This window comes from Scleropages formosus, chromosome 5, assembly GCF_900964775.1.
Source record: "Scleropages formosus chromosome 5, fSclFor1.1, whole genome shotgun sequence".
Taxonomy (NCBI): domain Eukaryota; kingdom Metazoa; phylum Chordata; class Actinopteri; order Osteoglossiformes; family Osteoglossidae; genus Scleropages; species Scleropages formosus.
In genome coordinates, this window is record NC_041810.1 from 4,463,300 (window position 1) to 4,487,481 (window position 24,182).

The 24,182-nt window shown below is 41.8% G+C and overlaps 1 protein-coding gene across 2 annotated transcripts; it reads right to left on the reverse strand.

Moving 5' to 3' along the window:
* Positions 1 to 4,677: 4,677 nt before the first annotated feature.
* chrnb5b (cholinergic receptor, nicotinic, beta 5b) lies at positions 4,678 to 23,223 on the reverse strand. 2 transcript variants are annotated; one of them, XM_029252469.1, is made up of 7 exons: positions 23,066 to 23,223; positions 22,764 to 22,928; positions 10,775 to 10,920; positions 10,117 to 10,161; positions 8,932 to 9,041; positions 6,571 to 7,525; positions 4,678 to 5,921 (listed from the first exon to the last, which is right to left on the reverse strand). In XM_029252469.1, the coding sequence occupies exons 2-7, from the start codon at positions 22,837 to 22,839 to the stop codon at positions 5,775 to 5,777; spliced, it is 1,479 nt and encodes a 492-aa protein (XP_029108302.1). In that variant the 5' UTR covers positions 22,840 to 22,928; positions 23,066 to 23,223; the 3' UTR covers positions 4,678 to 5,774. The 2 variants fall into 2 exon arrangements, with proteins under 2 accessions (XP_029108302.1, XP_029108301.1); XM_029252468.1 differs by having other exon boundaries at positions 22,764 to 23,223.
* Between the last annotated feature and the right edge of the window lie 959 nt (positions 23,224 to 24,182).

The window sequence follows — 24,182 nt, forward strand, 5'->3', positions numbered from 1 at the left end:
CAGGGACAGAGAGGCAAATGGATCTATTTGACTAAGAGCTGAGGAACAGTGTTCTTCATAAATATTGATTGTAGTTCTGGGATACATAGCATAAATTGTGCAGAGCCTCCCATCAAGCGATGCAGTGCATCACAGAAACTTGAGAAGCGCACCGTGTGGTTGTGCCTGTGTGCTGATGGTGGCAGTTCTGATCTCATCTGAAGGTTCATTCATTCATTTATTTTTACCTTAATGTTTTTTTTTTTTTTAATTTATTTTTCCTGTGTTATTTGGGTAAACCATCCAGAACTCACGCACACTTCAAATAGTTGTTCAGGCTCTCATCCCGTTGGCGCTGATGATGGAAGCGCAGCCATTCCTGAAGAGTCAGCGTGTAGATGGGGAATAGTCAGAGTGCTTCCAGAAGTCTCACCGTGAGAGTCTGATAATGCAATGTGTATTGATCGCAGTTAAAAGGGAAACAACCACAAGCACTGTTTGCTGAAACATATTCTCGACTGCGAGAGTCACTCTTTGCAGAGAGGTCCATTGATGTCTTTGTCATGCTGGAGTCGGGGCTTTTAAAAGCCTCATTATCGTACAAAGTAATGGCAAAATGTAATTTTGTGTGCAACAAAATGCCGTCTTATATTTATATGCAATGTTTATAAAAGTAACACTGGAGTTTTTGCAGAACATATGCATGTACACATCGCAATACATTACAAAAGGTAGAAGGGGCAGGTAGTAAAGTAGAGGTTTGAGCTGCTGTCTTTGGACCCAAAGGTTGCAGGTTGAAATCTCACCTCCAGCTATAGTACCCTTGAGCAAAGTACTTGCCCTAAATTGCTCCAGCAAAAAATAACCAGGTAATTAAATAGATAAACAACCATAGGTAGCTTAACACTGTAAGTTGCTTTGACGAAAAGCATCAGGTAAATGTAAAAATAGTGTGAGAATAAGGTAATTACGTTTGCATCATTAATTTTTTGATTTTTAAAGCTACATTTCTGCTAGTTTTAAATATTGTAAACTTCTATGACATTTTAAAAGAGAACAATTGGAGTCAGATTTTCATTTCAGGTGTGAGTTTGAACTACCCTGCTATTAAAAAAAAAATTTGGTTACCTCTTTTCCATAGCAGGATTTGGCTAGAGTGCAATATGACTCAATGAAAATAAATTTCAGAGGATCTCAGAAGAAGAGTTGTTGAAACTCAGAAGACTCAAAAGCGTTACAGATCATTTCTAAATTCTTGGGCCTCCATCAGTCCACAGTCAGTCAGATCGAATACAAGTGATTCCACACTGTTGTTACTGTCCCTAGACGTGTGCATCCTACAATGATCAACACCTCTTGCTCTTGATAATGTCTGGGGTGATGAGTCTACCATAAGAACACTGAACAAGAATGGCATTCATGGGTGCTTACCATAGAGAAAACCACTGCTGTCCAGAAAGAAAGGAAAAAAATATAGCTGCATGCCACAAGTTTGCTAAAAACCCCCTGAATGTTCCACAGCACTACTGGAACAGGTGAGAAAATAAATGAACTTTCTGTTAAATATACACTGTGTTAGATTTATACACTCTATCTGAACTGCTTGTCCCACACAGGGTCGCGGGGAACCGGACCCTAACCCGGCAACACAGGGCGTAAGGCTGGAGGGGGAGGGGAGACACCCAGGACGGGTCGCCAGTCCGTTGCAAGGTACCCCAAGTGGGATTTGAACCCCAGACCCACTGGAGAACAGGACCCAGTCCAACCCACTGCGCCACCACGCCCCCCCTTAGATTTATAGAAAACAAAACACTGTGTACCAACACCAAAATCTAATCCCAACTGTAAAGCATGGTGGTGGGAGTATAATGCTGTGGGGCTGACTTGCTGTCTCAAGGCCTGGATGGCTTGCAATCTTCGAACAACTAATTATTAATTATTTGTTCTATACACATATCACAATTTAAAATACTATGAGTGTTAAATAAGACTGTCTTTATTATTATGACTTAGATGAAGATAAAATCACATTTTTGGAGCTATTGCTGTGGAAATCTAGAAATATCCAAAGGAGTCACAAACTTTATCTCACAGCTATACACAGAATACATTGCCTGTGACAGATAAGAAAATAAAGAAATAAATCAGGATGTGAAATCATACAAAACCTACATGTTTCAAAAAAAAAAAATGTTTACTTCATTATATTGATATTGCCCTAAAGTCTCGATTTTGCAACACAACCTTATCTCTTTGACAGAGACACAACAGCTGTGGACACCGGAGCACAGCACCCCCGTGTCTGTAAAATGAGCTACTGATGCGGTAAACGAGGGTTACTGTGGGTTTTCGCTGGCGACTGATGTGCACGCAGTATTTAATATGAGACAGCCATGACTGAATACGTCTCGTTGGGGGGGGAAAAGCCGGAACCGAGCAAAGTTGGGGACAAGCAACCTTTGTCACTGCATCTGAGCTTAATAACTCGGACGGCCTCATCACTCCGCAGGCAGGCAGCGCAGACAGCGTCAGCTTTCGACGTCTTTCTAAAATCCATCTGTTGTTCTCAACCTTGCCTTCCATTTGATCTATTTCGTATTTCTTTGTTTATCTGTATATTTTTCCGGCCTCTGTAGTTGTATATGCTCTCTTTTGCAGGCTTTGCTTTAACTCGCATCAGTTTAATTAGTTCATCTTTTTTCCCTATTTTTGAAAGAGATTTAAATTTGATTTAGAAGTGTTGCATAAATGAAGTTCCTTATTAGTCTGTTATATGTTCAAAAGTGCATCAGTGGCTTTTAATTAACTAGACGCAACGCATTAAAAACAAAAAAAGTCGGCCTCTGTGCATAAATTGTGCACAGATTTTGCAGTTTAACCGCTCTGATTTTTGTTGCACGTGTTGCCCAGACATATCACTTCTTCAGTCAGAATTGCTGTTGATTTTTCAAATACGCTTGAACATTTTTCAGTAGTTCATATAGGTACACATTCTATCGTTCACATGCAGCGTTTGCTATCCTTTTCATCGCTCCCTCGCACCCCTTCATGCACTTGGGAGTGGGGGGGGTTGCAGGCGGTGGGAGTGACTGTTGAGGTTGCGTAACACAGTGACATTATCAAGTGCCTTACTGGGTTTCTTATTAACATGACATTCGAAAGAATGACACTGCAGCTGCCATCACTATTACCATCAACACTATGTACTCTGGAAAATAAACCAATGAATGGCCATAACGTTGCCTGCTGGTTTTCCAATATTTTAAAAATATTCAGAGGACATGTATTTTCATAATCACTGAGACAGATGAATGCTGGCAACTCTGGGAGGCAAAAATAACTCTACTTTGACTTAACGCTTGCAAAGCAGATTCCCACAAATACAGATATTCAGAAAACATGAGCAAATTAATTTATATGCAGTAAATAAGACAAAATGCATCTCTCGAGTCATTCGTTGTTATCTCACTCGATGCAATGAGGCACGAAATATTCTGAGAATTCCTCAGTGAAATCACACACTGTACAAAAGTTTTAAAAAAAGGAAAACCTTATTTTAAACAGATCAAAGGGAGAAAATATTGAAAGACATCTGACCTATATTGAATTGTGAGTGACGACTCAAGGAGTCAGCTATGCTTCTCATTTCCTGAAATCCAGAAAATGCTACAGACTCGATTTAGATATTTTATCTTGTAAAACTGACTAAGGTGTGTATGCAGATTGTGAAATAATTCTCAGATCATTTACATTTTCAGGGAAATTAAATGGCCTCATCCTGAAAATGTCAAACTTGTCTCGGACACGTTCGCTTCTGACTGCAGCTGCAAAGCGAGAAATAAAAAGTTACGGCAAGCACGTCAGAAGCGCTGTAAGGTATCAAGGGTTTATTTTGTTTGACAAAACACTGGAAGCATTGTTCTGACATCTTGCGCTAGGCTCTGACAAACAGTGTGGCAAGAATTCGTTCCATGACTGATAGCAAAAAAGACGTCACAACCAAGCAAACAACTGTGCCGATAGCATAATTCCCCCAAACAAATTCATTCATTCATTCATTCACCACAATCCCTATAACTGTAGTCAATAATCTCAATTATTGGACTGAATGAGTTCAAAATGTTTCATTTGTGTTTTATGATTTTTTTTTTTTAATCTGTTGTGTTTTTTCACGTCTCTAAAAATATTATTCACTTTTTCCTCACTTATTTCATTTGATTAATATTTCTTAATATCTTTGATGTTTAATCTGTGAGCATCTTGCAGTATAGTGGACAGAGCTACTGCTTTTTAGTGGCACGGCTGCAGGTTTTAATCCCAGCTCCAGGTATTAGTACCCATCAGCAAGGTACTTGTCTTAAATTTTTACAGTAAAATTACTCAGCTGTATACATGGGTAAGTAGTTCTAAGTTGCTTTGGATAGAGGTGCCAGCTAAATGAATAAACATATGATCCAATTTTTTCTAAAAATTATATTCTGTTCAAAGGTTGTCATGTGGATTTGTTGTTGAAATTCAGAATGTCTCTAATATGAGGCAAACCAATTAATTGTAAACCAGTCACCCAGACAGATACATTCACTGTTCGGGTTACAGCTGAAGAGCTCTGAGCAATTCTTTTTCGAGCTCGTCTTTTATTGGTACCTAAATTCGATTTATTTTTCTTGTTCTTGTGACCTTTCAAGTCTTCCTCAGCAGTCAAGTATGCATTCATTTCCTACCCAGGCAATGAAAATAAGAAAACTGGGAGGGGAAAAAAAGCAACACCACATTCTTCACAAAAAGAAACATCACAGACCGACTTCAGCTCGGACACGTCTTCAGCAGAAACCTTCCTGCTGAGCGGCGGAAGCGACGGTCGTTTCGGTCGTGAAATTATGAACAGACGTGGCACGAGAAGACGCCGTGCGCGCATACTTACAGAGATTTCTGCAGGACGAGCAAAGTGGCGCCTTTGCCAACCTGCCATTTAGTGAGAAAGGTACGAGAACACAACCGGAGTGCGTAAAAAGTACTGGCATTGACAACGGCTCATCCAGCAAGCATCCTTCTCCGCTCCAATCTGCAAGTTGATATGGTCTTCTAGAAAAAGTCTACCGTATTGCTGCTCCCTTCAGTCTGTAGTCATTAAGCTAATAAAAACTGCTTGAGAAATCGACCTCCCGAAAAAGTTATAAAGCCAGAGAGGGCTCCATAGATTTATTTACTGGCATCTGAATCATTTAGTCAATTCAAAATGCATATTGTCTAAAAAAATACATTTCTAAAAAACAAATGAGAAAAAAGGTTTTCCTATGATGTGATAAACAGTGTATTTTATTGCTTTGGTGTCTAAAGACTGACGTACTGTATGATTTCTCTTTTTTTTGTTTAAACATATGTTATCACACCTTGCTAAGTCACAGCTTTGCAGGTCATCATACTTCCCAAAGCAAACTTTATGATTGTTACCTCACCGTAACAGCAGAGATGTCAATTTTGTTGATCTTGACCCCATTCGCTTGCGAATCTGGGCTAAGAATAGATAAATCATGAACACAAGTCTCCTTACCCCTCAACACTAAATAAACACCATATTCTACATGCAAGACGAAACTTAATTTATCAGATATTATGTAATTAGTACATTGTGATTTGACAGTAAGTAACTTAGGATATATTTAGAACCAAAAAAAGAGTGAAATGAAGAGTGCCGGCGAAAGAAGTCCTGAGTTTCTTCTGGGTGTGTGATTTTTCGGTCTCTTGAGGAGGGATCTGTGTTTTCGCAACCAGGTTGAACTGTAGCCACAGCGTGTTTACACTTCGCTGGTGGCGGGTGTGTTGTAGCTCTGAAAGAGCGGCTGCATGAAGAGTCCCGCCGTTCCCACCACACACACCAAGACAAAGATCCACAGGAAGAGGCGGTCGATCACCATGGCCACGTACTTCCAGTCCTCGATTATCTGAAGAACGCCACAACATCTTCGTCACCATACAGATCTTATATTTTTTCTTTTTTCCTTTTTTTTTAATACTGCATTTTTAAAACTGAAAAGTAAATCCTCCATCTTTCGCAACAGGTAGTCTTAGAGACAAAATAAATACATATTCATTATTACTCCTACAACTTTGTCCACATCGTTCTTTATACGTATAACATTTTTTTCACAGTATATTAAAGGAACTTACAGGTGGTCCCCGATTTACGATGGGGTTACGTTCCACGAAAGCGATCATAAGTCGAAAATGCATTTAATACACCTAATACCCACCTCTGTATGACAGACTGGGAAATACGGATCGCTGCCGCTGCCCAGCATCACGAGAGAGTACCGCACCGCATATCGCTTGTGCCGATAGCATAATTCCCCCAAACAAATTAATTTATTTACCACAATCCCTATAACTGCAACCGCATCTCTCTGGAAAAAATTCAAAATTCGGAGTACGGTTTCTACTGAATGTCTATCGTCAGCTCACCATCGTAAAGTCGAAAAAATCGCAAGTCGAACCATCGTAAATCGAGGACCACCTGTACAGTAAACTATTTAATAATAATAATCACATGCAAGTACTAAAGAGAATTCGTGCCACAGTACGGGCCACACTCACGCCTTCATCGTCATCTTCGCTCTTCATGTGCTCAGCGATGAAGCGCACCCCGTCCACAGCCTCCTGCACATCTGCATTGCACTTAATGGTCATCCTCTTCCTGAACTCTGTGTTTTCAGGAAGGTCGCTGATCTTCCAGCCATACTTCTTTGCCGATTCCTCGTTGACGTAGAAAGACTCCGCCTCGGCCTTCCCAGGCTTCAGGTCGGAGTGGGACCTCTGCTGCTGCTTCCGCCGGAACTTCTCGCGTACGTTTGAGCTGCCAGGCCTCTTCATGAAGAGGTAGGAAGGGAGCCTGTGGAGGAAGACCTTCTTGACCCATTCAGGCATGGTGTGGGTACTGGGTGATCGATGGTGTACGTTGAGCACACACACGCTGGTCACGATGGAGAAGGTCACCAGAACCATGGTGAACATCAGGTACTTGCCTATAAGAGGCACAGCCAGTGATGTGGGGGGCACTATTTTGGAGATCAGGAGTAGGAAGACAGTCAGGGCCAGCAGGACAGAGATGCACAGTGTCATCTTCTCGCCACAGTCTGAGGGCAGGTAGAAGACCAAGATAGCTAGCGAGGTGATGAGCACACAGGGGATGATGAGGTTTATTGTGTAAAACAAAGGCTTCCTCTTGATTATAAAGTCATAGGTGATGTCAAGATAGGTGGCGTCATTCGGGTCTTCATTTTTCCTTCCCGGCAGTGACACAATGTCCCACTCACCGCTGGGTGTGAAGTCATCTCGGCTGGCAAAGTCACTCGTGAGGATGAGGTCGATCTCGGTGTGGTCGTAGGTCCAGGACCGGAATTTGAGTGTGCAGTTCTGCTGATCAAAGGGAAAGTCCTTTACTTCTATTTTGCAGGCGCTCTTGTAGATGGCTGGGGGCAACCAGAAGATATCGCCGTTGTTGGAGACCACAGCATTACAGTAGAAGGAGACCTCATAAGTTCCATCGGCACTAACAGAAACAATGAGACAGAAAGCTTATGGAGAGCCATTTTTTTCTAATTATTTTGATGATGCCACTAAATCATTGTAACAGAATTTATTTTGCTCTCCTTAAAAAAACCACCAGTATACATAGTCTATTCATAGTTGCGATTTCTGTGTTGACATTTTCATGAAGGGCGTCACAGATTTGGAGAATTTCAGCTGCAGTACCAAATGTGTTAACATATGAAGTGTAGCAATTTTTACAAGTAATATGTTTGCACGTGGATTCTGAGAAGTATAATATGAATAAAAACCCACTTGACTTGACTTGACTGATAAGCCGTTTACACAGCACTAACTCTGCATTAGCACTTTGACAAGATGTGTGTGCAATCAGAACTGACTCCGTCAAAACCATGATGACCAAACCTTTTGACCGTCTCCTGTATCTACTGGATTATTAAATATGGAGAGTGATACCTTAAGGAAACCATGATTAAAGAATCATAACAAGCAAATCATGCACAACCAAGAACTTTTCTGTGTAGTATCAATAATAAATAGATGCATCCATAATTGAACAGACAAACTGGCGTTGGGATGGCTGGTAGCGTAGTGGTTAGAGCTGCTGCTTTTGGACCCAAAGGTCGCAGGTTAGATCTCCAGCTGTAGTACCCCCGAGCAAGATACTTCCCCTAAAATTGCTCCATTGAAATTACACAGTTGTATAAATGGGTAGATAATCGTAGGTAGAGTAACATGGTAAGTCGCTTTGGAGAAAAGCATCAGCTAAATGAATAAATGTAAATTGAACTGAATTAATGGTGAAAGTCCACTTTGAACAGAAGCATGTTGATCGTTTGACGTACAAACACTTACAGCTCATCTTCTGCTGTCATTATAGGTGTTATGTAAAAAGGGGCGGCTCATATCTACAGTTATTTTCCTGGTATGGTTTGACCTATGAATTTTAATAAAAAACTCTTAAATTTTTTTCTGTTTTCATTTTTTTAACCACACTCTCTGAAGTCCTTGATCAAGGGTACAGTGGGCCAGACATCGAACGGCCGGTATTTCCACGACAAGCTCGCAGAACCATGCCCCCTCACAGCACAGTAGTGCAGAGATCCATCATGGCATATGTGCAAGAATGGCTATCATTAGAAGTTACAAGTGTGACCTTTGTCTCTGAGCTGAGGCGGTTTGGGGGAAGGGTTCTGAAGATCAGAGTGGAACTCGAATCAACACTTTTTCTCCTTCTGTGCTCTAGGCATTCTTTCTCCAAGAAGTCATATGGCAGTCCTAATTAGTTATGATGGGCAGAAGCACTGAACCGAACCGCGCCCACGTCTAATACCATTACCGCTCCGAGTGCTCATTAGCAGAACCTGAACTGGTGCTAAACCGAGGAGACGCCTCGAAAGCCCTCACTTGTTGTAGAGGACGATGTCCGGTAGCCAGATGTGATGGGACGGGATGCGGAGCTTCTGGATGCCCTCGTACTCCTGTGGATCCCACATCAACCGGTAGTCATTCCACTCCTGGGTGAGGCCAAGGTATAGCGGTCAGACAGAGCAAATTAAATATACAAACATGATCACTTACATACAGCAGACAGAATGGGTATAATGGCTTAACACAGTAAACGGGGTGACTTGTGACTGTACATAATGTATGAGTGTATCACTGTGTGCTTATGATTGCACAAGAAGCAGAAACTTTGAATATACAATGAAAGACTGAAGCAAAATAAGTATAATTAAAATAAACGTTTTAATTCTAGAGTGCTATGTATAATTTTAAATATTATTTTAATTATTTGCACACCGTTGCCTTGGTGTGTCAGTCACCTGTTCCAATGTTGTGTACAGATGCTCCTCGACTTATGATGGTTCAACTTACGATTTGTCGATTTGATTTGTCGATATGATGGTGTGCTAGCGATAGACATTCAGAAAAAAACGATACGCTGAATTTTGATTTTTTTCCCAGGCAAGTGATATGCGGTAAGATGCTCTCTCGTGGTGCTGGGCAGCTGGGCAGTGGCAGAGATGCGCGACTCCTAGTCTGCCGCGCGGTCACTAGTGTCTACAAATGATACTCTATAGTGTTCTGTGTTTCTTCATTCTGATGTTTTGCTTGCCTCGTGACTGCGTGAGAAGAGTGCTCTATAAAAATAAATTGAATCGAATTTAATTGAATTCTGCGTAGCCAGAGTTTTTTGGACACCCCCTGTATCTACGTTGTGTTTTGTGCATCCATCATGTCTATGAAACACCCATCTGTGTCTCCTGCTAATGGTGAGAAGAAGAGGAAGGAAATTACTGTTGAGAAGAAACTCAAAAAAATTGCCCAGCATGAAGGCAACAAGCCTGTAATGGCCATCGCACGTGAACTTGGACGTTCGCAATCGACGACCTCAACCATCTTAAAGGATATGAAGCGATGATGTCAGGTAGGTTAGGCGTATTAAATGCGTTTTCGACTTAGGACATTTTTGATTTACGATGGGTTTATCGAAACGTAACCCCATCGTATGTCGGGGACCATCTGTATTCTGTCACTCCTTGCATGTTGTATGTATGCTGAGATGGAAACCCAATATGCACTACTGACCTGAGTGAGCCATACATTGGTAGTCATGATCTGTTCCCTCTCATTCTGTAAATGAAAACGAGAGCACGGCCATCATAAGTCATAATCACAGTCAATAACCATCATGAGCTGCTAGAAAAGCAACTGGTGCGTCAGTGGAAATGTATTTCTTTGCCGGGTCCTTTTGATTAACATTTCCATAAATCTTATCTTTCTCTACCCTATCAACTACAATACTAACTGTACTTAATATTCTCTCTATATAAATAATGCACCAGTACTATTGGAGACAGAAATGTGATTATAGGGCTGCATAAGCCGTATTTAGATAAAAAACAAACATGGGGATTTGTTGGGGCTCGTGTGCTGGCTGTTGAGTTATCATTAACTTTAATTAACAGTATTGGTATTCATAGTGATTCGTAGTGTATGCTGCTAGGGGCTGTTTTGATAGGCCATGCCAAAATTTAAAGAGAAAAGGGCTGAATTCTGTGACCAAAAGACTCAAAAGCTCAGCTGATGCCATGAACTCAGAGGAGAAAGGATGTAAACAGTCCATTTTCTGGATTGATGGTGACAGGTTAATTCTCTCCTTTGGCTGAACACTTCGCCCTGGGCAAAGGGGGCTTGTCTAGGGGTCATATGAGAGCTCTGGGCCCCTCGAGGGCAGTGTACTGACCAGACTTATGAGCTGTGCCAGGGACACTTGGATGGCGACGGTGACCTGCTGGCTCTTGTTGACTGCGGGACGAATGAGCTTGTTGTAGCGCTCAGGGCCCAGCAGGTAGTTGACCAGCCTCTCTTCGGCGTTGGCGGCCATGGCAGCTGCAGCAAGGTGGAAGAAAATTTGATTTATGTGCATCTGATTATCTGTTCTGAGCTTAATGAAGGGCCCAAATCATGCCTACTAACCCCCCCCCACGAGGGCAAGGAGCATTCAGGTGTGGAAAACGAAAAGGAAGAAGACACGAAGTGGCAACGGCGTTGAAGGCACTCGATTTGTATGCAGAGCACACGTCCTGTCGCTGGAGAAAGAGAGAGCGAGCAGTTGTGATCCCTCAGTGTGTATCGCTGCAGACGGCCTCGGTACCAGAAGCGATCAGTTGCCCATTTTAGAGATCAGCTCGCTTTAAATCCTTAAACGTTCTCACTGTGAGACCTCTGAGGTCTGCCAAACCTCACTTTGGTCACAAGAGTTCAGAGGCTGAGCTGATCAATGTGTCCTACATGTCCATTTATTGGACATGGTTCATCTCTTTGACTCAAAAGCATAAAGGAGGGATGAAAGTTCAAATGTAAGTTTGCAATTACAGTTGACCCTTGAACAACGCAGGGGTTAGGGGTGCCGACCCCCCGCGCAGTCGAAAATTCGCGTATAATTTTTGACTCCCAAAAAACTCAAATACTAATAGCCTACTGTTGAGCGGAAGCCTTACCGATAACACGAACAGTCGAACTAACACATATTTTGCATATGTTTTATATACTGTATTTTTACAATCTAGTAAGCTAGAGAAAAGAAAATGTTATCAAGAAAATCATAAGGAGGAGAAAATACATTTACAGTACTGCACTGTATCAATGGATACGGGAATTTTACGCCTATGTTTACAAGATGAATCGTCTGTCATTACCTACATCAATATTGTCATATATGATACAAACCAGTGTAGATGTTATATGTATTATGTGTATATTTTATGGTAGTAACTGATAAAATACACTAGTATCAATATATACAATATTCTGCAAAAGTCGTAGGCACTTAGATGTTTGACAAAAATATTTGTTTTAGATGGTTATTTAATGTCTTCTGCATTAGTGTCAATGGGAAAGAGCATATTTTAAATTTCCAAGCATTCCTTCTGCAAAAAGTTACAGTACCAGCTTTTGTATGTCAGTAAAGAAAGAAAGTACACACATTGACTGAAACCACTTGTCCCAAGGGGGGGGCGTGGCAAGTCGGAGCCTAACCCAGCAACACAGGGCACAAGGGGACACGCCCAGGACAGGACACCAGTTCATCACAAGGCATCACAAGGCACCCCAAGCCGGACTCGAACCCGAGACCCACCAGAGAGCGGGACCCCGCCAAACCCACCACACCAAGTGGTTGTTGACAATGGATGGTTACTAAGCTTTGTAGGAAGTTTATTAATTAGGCGCATTATTTTTGGAATCATTCTCACTTTACAGCTTTTTCCCCAAGTGCCAAAAACTTTTGCACAGTACTGTATATGATGCGGGGGGTGCGGTGGCGCAGTGGGTTGGGCCGCAGTCCTGCTCTCCGGTGGGTCTGGGGTTCGAATCCTGCTTGGGGTGCCTTGTGGCGGACTGGCGTCCCGTCCTGGGTATGTCCCCTTCCCCCTCCGGCCTTACGCCCTGTGTTGCCGGGTAGGCTCCGGTTCCCCGTGACCCCGTATGGGACAAGCGGTTCTGAAAATGTGTGTGTGTGTGTATATGATGCATTCATGACATACCTAAGACTTTCTTAATTTTTTTGATATTTATAAGCTACGCAGTTTGTCTGTGAGTTTTTTCAAAATGTCGCAAATTTCCTAAAATTTTTCCAATATATTTATTGAAAAAAAATCCGAGTATAAGAGGACCCATGCAGTTCAAACCCGTGTTGCTCAAGGGTCAACTGTACATTTCTTTTTCGAACCAACATGGTCCTCCTAAGCAACGTAGATCTCAAACTTTTGCAGAAGTGCTTTTCACAACAGGCTGAGAGCATCAGATAGGAGGTGATCACTGAGGCACAGCTCCTCTGGCCGATAAACCTGTTTTTGAGGTGTTCGGTTGTTCGCCGAGCTTGGCATTTAGGTTGCAGACGTTTCATCACCAGTCGAGGTGACATCATCAGTGTTCAAGTTGTGTGATTTGTGTTGGACGCTTCGGCGAACAACCGAACACCTCAACCATCAACCCGAGCTACGAAGACCACCAATACTCTCTATGACCTTCAAACCTGTTTTTACTAGTGCATATTCCTCAAGTGGCTGTCTCTAGGAGTGAGAGTGAGGCAGGAAATACAAAAATGATCTTGAAAGATGTTGTGATGCATGAAAGCACGTTCCATTGCAGGAACCTCAGCTGTGTGGGATAAAACCACAGTAAACATATGCAAAGATATTCAACCCCACAGCCCTGCACCTGCGATGGGACAGCTCCACGTACAGAGACACCATGGGCAGAAAGCATGTTGCACATACACGCTCAACCCACAGACAGGTGTAACGAGGAGAGTGTGAACACCGAACAGCTCCAGCGTCTTGTGGGAAAAGCGGTGTGGTGGCGGAACAGCAAGGCAGGTGTGTGGTTTCAGTTCAGAAGGTCTTGTCACAGTGTGACCGGGAATCACGGTGCTCCCGCGGAATCCAGGCAGCAGTTGCTGCCTCCGTCGCCCCAGACGGAGCCCTCGGCGGCTGCAGCCAAGGGAGGAAAAACAGTTTCGACAGGACAGCAAAAAGAGGGGCATGAGAGGTGAGATGGAGAGAGGAGCAGGAGAGGGGATAGCCTCACCACACACTGTCTCTCCTTAACCACCACAATGGTGGAGCATCCCGTTGCGAAGCGTGTGCTACTGCAGCACCGTACTGTGCAGATGATAGCAGCACAACATGGAACTCTGAAATCGCTTTACATTTACATTTATTTATTTAGCAGACACTTTTCTCCAAAGCAACTCCCAATGAACTCTATGTAGTGTTATCAGTCCACACACCTTATTCACCATGGTGACTTACACTGCTAGATACACTACTTACACTGGGTCACTCATCCATACATCAGTGGAACACTCTCTCTGTAACTCACACACTATGGATGAACCTGAACAGCATGCCTTTGAACTGTGGGAGGAAACCAGAGCACCTGAAGACTTCCACTGCTAGATACACTACTTACAATGGGTCACTAATCCATACCTCAGTGGAACACACTCTCTCCGTCACTTACACACTATGGGGGAACCTGAATATCATGTTTTTGGACTGTGGGAGGAAACCAGAGCACCCAGAGGAAACCCATGCAGACATGGGGAAAATATGCAAACGCCACAGACTGAGCTGGAGTCAGACATCTACTTCCACAGACAAAGAGCTCTGTAGTGCCAGAATTGCCCACTGTGCCCCTATGCCGCCAAAAATATACTTTTTTTTTTTTTTTTTACAGAACATAATGAAAAAAATTGTGAAATGTAACTGAACAGAGTTTCAGACAAATCACACAATCAAATCACATCATTTCACTTCACCTTCATATTGTGTCAGTCATCAGCACAACCTGAGAACTGTATCGTCAGGTCCACTTCTAGTGTTGTGACCTTGAGAGCAACTAATTTAACTTTCGGTAAATATAATTTGTGACCCACCGGTCTGTGGACACAATCAGGTTTTGGACACCTTATTACTGGATTTACCACCCATGATTATGAAAGTTAAAAAAAAAAAACCTTAACAGCATGAACTCCTCAGAGGGGAAAATAAATTTTAAAAATAAATATTCAGATTATAGACCACAAAAATTCAAAGGAAGAATCTCAACAACGAAACAACAAAAACTAACAGATTGCTGTCGAAAAACTCAAACGTTCATCAAGTAACCATTCTCAAAATCTCCTTCCTGCTCACTTTTGGTCCCACTAAATGAAATCCTTGGTTTGGTCGACTGGCTGCACAGGTGGTCCCCAGTTTAAGATGGGGTTACGTTCCACGAAACTCATCATAAGTCGAAAATATCGTAAGTCGAAAATGCATGTAATACACCTAATACACGCCTCTGCGTGATAGATTGGGAGATGCAGATCGCTGCCACTGCCCAGCATTGTGAGAGAGTATCGCTCTGCTTACTGGTTGCCCAGGAAAAGAAAAAAAAAATTCGAAGTACAGTTTCTACTGAATGTCTCTCGCCAGCTCACCATCGTAAAGTCGAAAAAAATCGTAAGTAGAACCATTGTAAATCTGGGACCACCTGTACTCATTTGTGCTAACTGAACCCTTGTAAGAAGTTGCTCTCAATCCAGGTGTATGGGGTCTGGTTTGGCTGCCAACCATAAAGTATTTGTCAGGGAACAGACTTTATCAAGGTGGTAACATAGTGGTTAGAGCTGCTGTCTCTAATTCTCAAGGTCACAGGTTCAATCTCTAGCTATAGTACCCTTGAGTAAAGTAGTACACTGAATCGCACCAGTAAAATTACCCAGCTATACAAATGACTAAATAGTTGTAAGTCACTTTGGAAAAAGTATCAGCTAAATACAGTCATTCCAATTCAGCCAATTAACTTTGGGTTAGCATAGGTGGCTTTCAATGAATTACCGTTCTTCCCTCTTTAGAGATTTTCTCTCCTATGTGTACAATCAATCATTTGTTAATACCACTGACCGATAATCGATGAGGAACGGCTTTCGTTTCTGTAAATGCACAACCTGTGGTCGAATAAGTAAGGCAGGAAAAATCCTTTCAAGCTGATGTTTAGCAGGTTAACAACAGCATCTGTGATGTGGCCTCACAATGTTTTATTTTTTCTTGTTGAGCATGTAATTTACTCACATGTTTAATCACAAAAAATAACCTTAAATAGGTGTAATACTGTATATCATGCTGTGTCGGCAAACTAGGAATTGATTCAATAGCTTTTAAGTTTTTTTTTTTTTAAATTTATTTAAACACCCAACTTTCCAAAGCTCCCTTTACCATTTGTGGTTGGCCACATCTGAACCCAACTGCTCTAGAAAATCCAAATAAACAGCATATGATGTATATGGCTCAAAACTGAAACATCTGTAAGTGACTGTCTCAGAACATGCAGACACAAAGACGTGAAAAAAATACACTAAAAATGCACAGATTTAAAACTGGATTAGAAATACATGGCAACATTTTACAGCTGGTACATAATAATTGGAGGTGGACCTATTACTGTAAATTTTCAGAAATTGTTCCCGTTTTTTCCCCCTTGTATGTTGAGCTTTTCGTGGGGATGCACAGCTTGGATTCTTGTCTTCAGCCTGTCAATCTCCTGAAGCAGAGTTTCGTAAACTGCAGATGGGGAATTACACAAATCACTGTCAATACTGGGGATCCTTGGGGAGAGCAGCTTCCCAATAGATGCACACAAGACAGCAGACAAAAAAAAAAAGCAATGCTCAAGTCCACAGCTGCCTTTAGCTTTTCCAGGAACTTTTCAAAGCGTATCGAATGTGTTTAATTAGATTCAAATCTCTCATTAAACTGAGGATGAAATTAAGTATAGGAGTTGGTCACAGTGCTGCAGAATTATTTTTAATCTGGTTGAAGAAGGATGTTCGGCTTTATGGTTGATCGTAGTCCATGTAAACCAGTTAAGGGTGGCATTGGTCCTGTCCCAGAGGCGTCTCTGGTGTTACATAACCCATAAATCACGTCTGAAGAACTCCTCACAGAGCATCCTGGCACAGATACATATGTGTGTTCCTGGATTTCAGAACCAAGTGTCGCCATATAGAAGACAGGCCGCTGGTGATCTATGAAGGACACAGTCTGATGGCTCAGATCAAATTTAACCCTACTGGCAAAATATAGTTAGCATTTCTTCACTGATGTTGAGGGTGTGCAAGTTTCCTGCTCAAACCTGTCAGGCATCTGCAAGCGGGAGAGCTGAATGTAGCTGTACCTTTCATACACAGCACTGACCGAGCCTGTGTGTAAAGAAAGAGGCCACCTTGGGGTGTATCGGAAAAACACGCTCAACAACTCTTCCAAGGCATCTTTCCAGAATTTTGTCTCACGCAGCGAAACAGCGCCTGGGTGGTGAAAGAGGATGTGGGTTTGATCCCTGCTCGGTCTGTGTGGAGTTTGCATGTTCTCCTCGTGTCTGTGTGGGTGTCCTCTGGGCGCTCTGGTTTCCTCCCACACTCCAAAGACATGCTGTTCAGACTGTGGTGCTCTGGTTTCCTCCCACAGTCCAAAGACACACTGTTCAGGTTCACCCATAGTGTGTGAGTGACAGAGAGAGCTGAGGGCTGATAACACTACATAAAGTTCACTGGAAGTTGCTTTGGAGAAAAGCGTCTGCTAAATAAATGTAAATTAAAGACAGATTAAAGTGTATAACTGCTCTATTCGCAGATGCAACCCACAAAGACCTATTGACAAGAACATATGGAGTCATTTTCTTTTGCATTCAGTGTATAGAAGGCAGACAATGGTATTAAGTCCAAAAGGACAAAGTGTGCGACATCAGAACTACCAGTACTTTAATATTGACCTTAAGCACTAGGTATTAGGATTTTCAATAAAATCAAGGTCAGGTTCTCAAAAAGTCAGGAGCACAGGTGTTCTCATAAAATGGAAAACTGTAATCTCAATTATGTGCAACGTCAATATGCTTTATTGTGCGGCATACGTTAAAAATACCGAAAATGTGAGCTAATGAAGCAAGCGCATCAAAAGGGATTTCAACAGATAATTTGCAAATAAAACTAATTTACCTTCAGTGAATCTGTTTGCCTAAAGCCCCTCGAGACATTTCCCCGAAGTCCCCCTGGGCTCCACGTTCCCTCATAACGGGAATCTATGACTAAAGGGATTAACAAACACACAGGAAGTGGATTCAGGCTTGGGTTTAATGAGCTGCGTAAAACTGTGATTAAAGGTTCATTTATGCACTCACCTTCTTAGCACCTTCTATATTTTCTAATGTGTCGAGAAGCCTGTTATGATATGAAGGTCAAGTGGGGTTAAGTATAAGAGTCTTTGTCCATACAGAAGTGTTCAGACAGCATAATATAATTGCTCCTCAATCTCTGTGATTAGATTCACATCTGATAAAGATTGTTCACTTATACCTGGTCTAGCCTACTTTATTATTATTATTATTATTATTATTATTATTATTATTATTATTATTATGAGAAGTAAACGTAGCATGGTTGTCTACCTCAAAGAATAACTGGCTCATTCTCAGAAAAGAGGCAAATAACTGAAAATCTTATTATGAGATTATTTAAATCCCATTTTATTAAAATGTAAGTTAAATATGATGAAAGTGCAGAAACAATGCAGTTTGACTTCATTTAATTTTATTTATTTTTTCCATCTGATAGGGAATTGTACTTTTCCTCAGTACAACAGCAGTCATATCCATTCTTCAATGACATACTAGTCTTTATTCCCAGTTGGACTAAACATGAAGACTTCCTGTAAAAAGCAGGTTCCATAATGTACCACATGTGGGTTATGGTAGAGCTGAAAAACAATGTTTTCAGAGTTCCCAAAGTGTGACGTGTTAAGTCGCTTTTCTTAACATATACACACACACACACGTGATCTCACGAAACACTTCAGCAAAACACTGCGGCAGCTGAGCTGAGACTGAAATACCATCCAGAAGCATTTTGCTGCATGAACAATCCAGCATCAAATAATGTTTCCTCCTAGAGATACATCCGCAGCAAAGCAGATGCACGAACCTAAATGACAAGGACTCGGGTTGAGAGAGCACACAGACACAGAAATTTCCCCCCCTTTGTTCTCCGGTAAATAAATATTAAATTGTTTCAGCAACAAAAATATCCTGCGTAAATAATTCAGAGGACTACCATCTGCAGAGCTCCCTATAAGGTCAGTGTCTCGCACACTTCAGCCTTTTTTCCACTCTGTGTCTGCATTGACGAAAGGTCTGTCTCACAGCTGACAGTGAACATTATCGCCTGACACTGCGAATACCGTATATCCTTATGAAGCATCCGGCTGTCTCTATCAGATCGCTCTGGCACTCACACCGTGGTACCTTTTTTTGATTTTCGTAAAGAAAAATTTTGACAGAAAGCTTCAACAGGTATCAATCACACTCTTGAGACACATTACATTTATTTATTTATTTAGCAGACACTTTTCTTCAAACCAACTTCCAATGAACTCTGTAGTGTTATGAGCCCACACACCTTATTCACAGTGGTGATCTACACTGCTAGATACACTACTTACAATGGGTCACTCATCCATACATCAGTGGAGCACACAGATACACACTCTGTCACTCACACACCATGGGTGAACCTGAACAGCATATCTTTGGACTGTGGGAGGAAACCAGAGCACCTAGATACACTACTTACACTGGGTCACTCATCCATGCGTCAGTGAAACACACACACTCTCTCCCTGTCACTCACACACTATGGTGAACCTGAAGAGCATGTCTTTGGACTGTGGGAGGAAACCAGAGCACCCGGAGGAATCCCATACAGACACAGGGAGAACATGCAAACTCCATACAGACTGAGCGGGAATCGAACCCATGTCCTCTCGCACCACCCACATGCCGTGACGCCCTCTGTCGCTGTTACATTTATACATGTTTACGTAAACATATTAATATTTACATTAACATGCAAATATCATTAATGTCGTCAAAATGACGAAACAGCAATAAATAAACTTCATGTTACAAAGTTTCCTGGCTTTGCACTTTGGTTTCTGCAGCGTTGCATAAATCATAAAGTTCAGCATAATGTCTTTAACTAGAACCAGGCAGGTGTTTTAATAAACACATACACATCTATTCACTTGTGCCAGTACACTGCACAGTTACATCGCCGGCTATGTAAACAATATCTATAAAAGGCAGATTTGGAAGGGAATTGTTATACCATGCCTGACTTCTCTAATCTCTGGGCTGCTAGATGTGTTTACTGCAGGTGTGAGAGCATTTAATCTGCCCTGCTGGATTCAAAATGCTTTGCAATAACCAAATGAGCAAAGATCTCATCAGACCCTGAGGGTGGATTAAAATGACACAGGTGTGAGGAGGACACAGTTGTGTGAGAGCACTGCACTCAGCGAGAGGCAATGCTCAGCTCGGATATACGTTAATCTCTCACTTTATAAATGGTACACTTAGATTATTCAGTGCAGCTATTAGAAAATATCCCAGATGCATGTGGAACACATATCAACAAAGTATTCTGATAGAAATGTATATATATCTTATATATCCCATATACATCCTATATATGTGTATATAAATATATTCAACACAAATTAAAATACACTTTAGTGTTTTTCATAAAATACTTCCTCGGTCTTTTGGACTATTTTCAAATATTTCGATAGATCACTATTTCATATGCGCTGTGTAGAACCAACCCCATCAATAATTGTGGTGAAAATATAATTGTTTGACTGAACAAAATTTTACATGTGAAAACTGTAAAGAATAAACCTGATAATCTATCTCACCTTTGTCCAATGACTTGATCTCAGACTCAGATTTTTTCATCTTGAGCTGCAACCAATGGCAGCTGACCTTCCATTGAGGAGTGTGTGTGAATTTGTCACACTTTGACCCTACATGATGTTACACGTTCCTTAACGTTTTGTATGAAGAAAAACTAGCCCTCAGAAGGGCGCATAAACTAAACTGGGTCCTGCTGGAGTCACTTTCTTTTCGGTCAAACCTTTAGCTAATGGAAATGGTGAAAAATATACAACCATGATCAGTAGATGTCTTGGTGAGCAAAACATGGTACTCGCACAACAAGGAAGGGCATTTTCTCAGGTTTACATACACATGAGTGACGCACGCGAGTGGGCAGGGTGACGTTTCTCCAATACGACTACAGCGGGAAGAGCAAAATTTAACATATGCACTGCAAAAAAAATAAATATCTGCTCAGCTACTGACATCATCAGAATTCATCACCACCTAGTGCATTACTGCTGCGTTGTATAACTCTAAAACCTCAAGACTGTCACTATTGAACCACATGGCAAGCTCTGTGGAAGAGCATTTTATTAACTCCACCAAACGGGCTGCATAAAACATCTCAATGTGCTCAACCAAACTGCTTGTTTAGCTCTAATGTGTTGCTTTGACCTGTTTTTCAAATATGCACAGTATACGTAAACTTAATTATATATCAAGTCAGTTAAACTTAATCATACATCTTATACAACTAACTGCAAATAATTACATGCACATAATTAGGTTGATATACAGTATAATAAGTTGATTATTCATATGTATCAAGATAATTGGCTATTTACAATTATAACAATCAATCAGTTATAAATTCATTAGTTAATATCCTTTGAGGTCACAAAATAAATGATGAACGCTGTGCTGAGTTGACTGACTTGCTTCATAAAAACAGAGATCTTTTAACAATGTCTGGATATAATAATATATGCATATATAATATATGGATATATAAGAATATATGCATGCATAGATTTTATGAAGCCCAAAAATATATTATAAACAATACTTTAGAACAGCCTGCAACATCATGTGGCACTTTTGACACACTTAAAATGTGCTTCACCGTTTTTAGCAACACTGTATACATCTTCACTTCAACAATCAATCAACCTATATTATGTATAAAACCTGCACACACACACGTATATATATTATACTCTTAGCAATAAAGAAATTAATAGCACCCCTTTTTCATATTGGTTCTATCTTCCTACCCAATATAAACGCATATTCATTCATTTATCCGACTCTGTTACGCAAACCAACTTACAATGTTAAGCTACCTAGAATTATTTACCTGTTTAAACAGCTGGGTAACTTTACTGGAGAAATTTAAAGTACTACCTTGCTCAAGGATACTACAGCTAAAGATGGGATTCAAACCTGCAACCTTTGAGTTCAAAGGTAGCAGTTCTGACCATTACACTACTATATAAATTATATGTAGTGGTAAATAATAGTTTACATTTTTTACACACACATATTCTTTTATATATAGAGGCTCTATGAATGTACATATGTGTACAGCTAAAGAGAGGATTCAAACCTGCAACCTCTGGGTTCAAAGGCAGTAGTTCTGAGCACTACACTATGATTTACTACTGCATACTCCTTTCCAACAGTGTGATATTGTTGTCTCACAAAAAAAGCAGCTATGAAAGATGTACATTTTTGCAGGATCAGAATGTCTCTTCATCTGCACAAAATAATGTCGATTTGAAACAACAGGATGGGCACAATGAGCGCTTTGTAGGTGCAGAAACTGTGCTGGAGAAGAGCTGCAGGACCCATTTGTTGTGTACTGGTAAATAGTACTGCAGTGGTCAGAACTGCTACCTCTCCTTTGAACCCAAAGGTTGCAGGTTTGAATCCCATCTACTGTACACATATAATAGACATGTATAGAGCCTCTATAAAAGAATATATGCATAGAAGCTCATTCCATATATATGACACTATGCATGTATATACATGTATTAATTTATATATTATATAAGACACTACTCCACTGTTCGTGTTCTTCCACTTTCCATTCAAGTTTTCCTATCGCCACGTGACACCTTACAACAGAATGTTTTGGAAATAAGGCAGTCGACAAATATTTTCATACTCTTCACCTGCAGAAGCAGCAGACAGCACTCGCACCTTTCCGAGCCTTTCTTTCTTTCATTCACACCTGCACATGATGATGACATTCAAAGGCCGAACGTGAGCGCGCCCTACGAACTTTCCCGAAAAAGCCGACAAAAAGGTGCCGCTCCGCGCCGCGCCGCGCGCACACACAAGGCGCGTCTCGCCGTTTTCGCGGGGCGCGCGAGCGCGCGCGCGCGCTCCTCCGCCCGCGCGCCGCGCACACGCACTCCCCGAGAAGCACCCCGTTCGCTCCCGCTCGAGCTAGCCGTTGCGAGCGTTTCACTTACTTGCCACAGTGAGGATGAGGAGATAGAGGAGCGACAAAGTGGCAGCGGAGGGAGCCATCATCATCATCATCATCATCTCGGCGAGCCTCCCGTCCCGTCCCGTCCCGTCCCGTCCCGATCGATCGGGGCTCTTCCACAACTTGGTCCTCTGCCTCTGCCTCTGCCCTTTACAAATAAGGCAGCATATAGAAAAAGAAACGGGCTCTGCGGGGGGTTCAGGCTCCCATCGCCCTCCCAGATGTTCGGCGCCACGAAGCGGAGGGGGAATAAAGGAGAAAAAGCGTCGCCGACTTGAGACAGACCTTCAGCCACGGAGCGCCCGAGTTGAGCCGCGCCTCCGCGACGGAAACGCACACCTTTTTTTTTTTTTTTTGTTCCCCCCCGCCCCCCGCTACGGGAGACCCCCGTTTGCCCGCGTGCGCAGCGCGACGGTTACCCGCGGAAGCGCGCTCGCTGAGGAGGGTCGGTCGCCGGCTCGCGCGCTCGCTCAGTGTCCGCGTGCCGCCGCACCACTGAGCGCGCGCATCAGCCGAGGCCACATCGCGGAGACAGGCTGCACTAATGCCAAAAAAAAAAAAAAAAAAGATAAAGAGAGATGGGGGGAAAAAAGAAAAAGCAACAACAAGTCACGTTCGCTGTGTGAATTCAGTGTGTTAATCTCGTGGACGCGCATTCGTGTGGAAATGTTGCATAGGATGCGCTCTCACTTCCTATTTATGTGTGTAAAAAAAAAATTTTAAAAATCACTTATCCACTTAAGTCAACATGAATTCTTATACATCTGGCGTCTGCTTCAGATATGCTGAATTTCAGGGGTGTAATTGGAGCTAAAACATAACACACACATGCTTTCAAATGTGTGTGTGTCTATGTGTATGTATATGTCTATATATACACTCATGGATCACTTTCAGAATGTGTATGTTGATTGGGAACTATTAATGCAAGGGCTCTAGTTGTGCAATATTGGGTATTATAATTAATTTAATCAATAATATAATAGGTCATGAGATTTTAAGTTCTGTGGTTCTTACATCTGGGGCAACAAAGCCACTGATTGTCAAAAGTTTCCAGCCCTGGACCACATGACTAGGGTAGGACTCAGGAACACCTCTTTGGTCCAGTGCTTGAAATGTTGAAATGTATTTTCCCTCAAACTGGAATGGGTTATTCGTGAATTATTCATGAATTGTTGAAGAAATGAATGTGCAAACATGCAAGCTCCACACTGATTTCTGTGGAAAAAAGAAAACAAATAAAAGCTGCGAGACGCGCGACGCTGAAACAAATGTTAGTCCGAAAGAATCCCGTGCTGCTTTAATTTGAAACAGAGAATAAGCTTGGTTCCAGATCCTTTACAGCATGACTTAAAACCAAATCCAAAAGCCTGTGCATGAAATCAGCACAAGTTATTGGGTT

Coding starts and splice junctions, on each gene's coding strand:
- chrnb5b (XM_029252469.1), bottom strand. CDS start 22,839: ATGATGATGATGATGATGATGGCTCCCTCCGCTGCCACTTTGTCGCTC. Junction 10,921..22,763: donor CCTCATCCTCACTGTGGCAA/GTAAGTGAAACG, acceptor ACCTTGCTGCAG/CTGCCATGGCCGCCAACGCC. Junction 9,042..10,116: donor CCAATGTATGGCTCACTCAG/GTCAGTAGTGCA, acceptor GGCCTCACCCAG/GAGTGGAATGACTACCGGTT.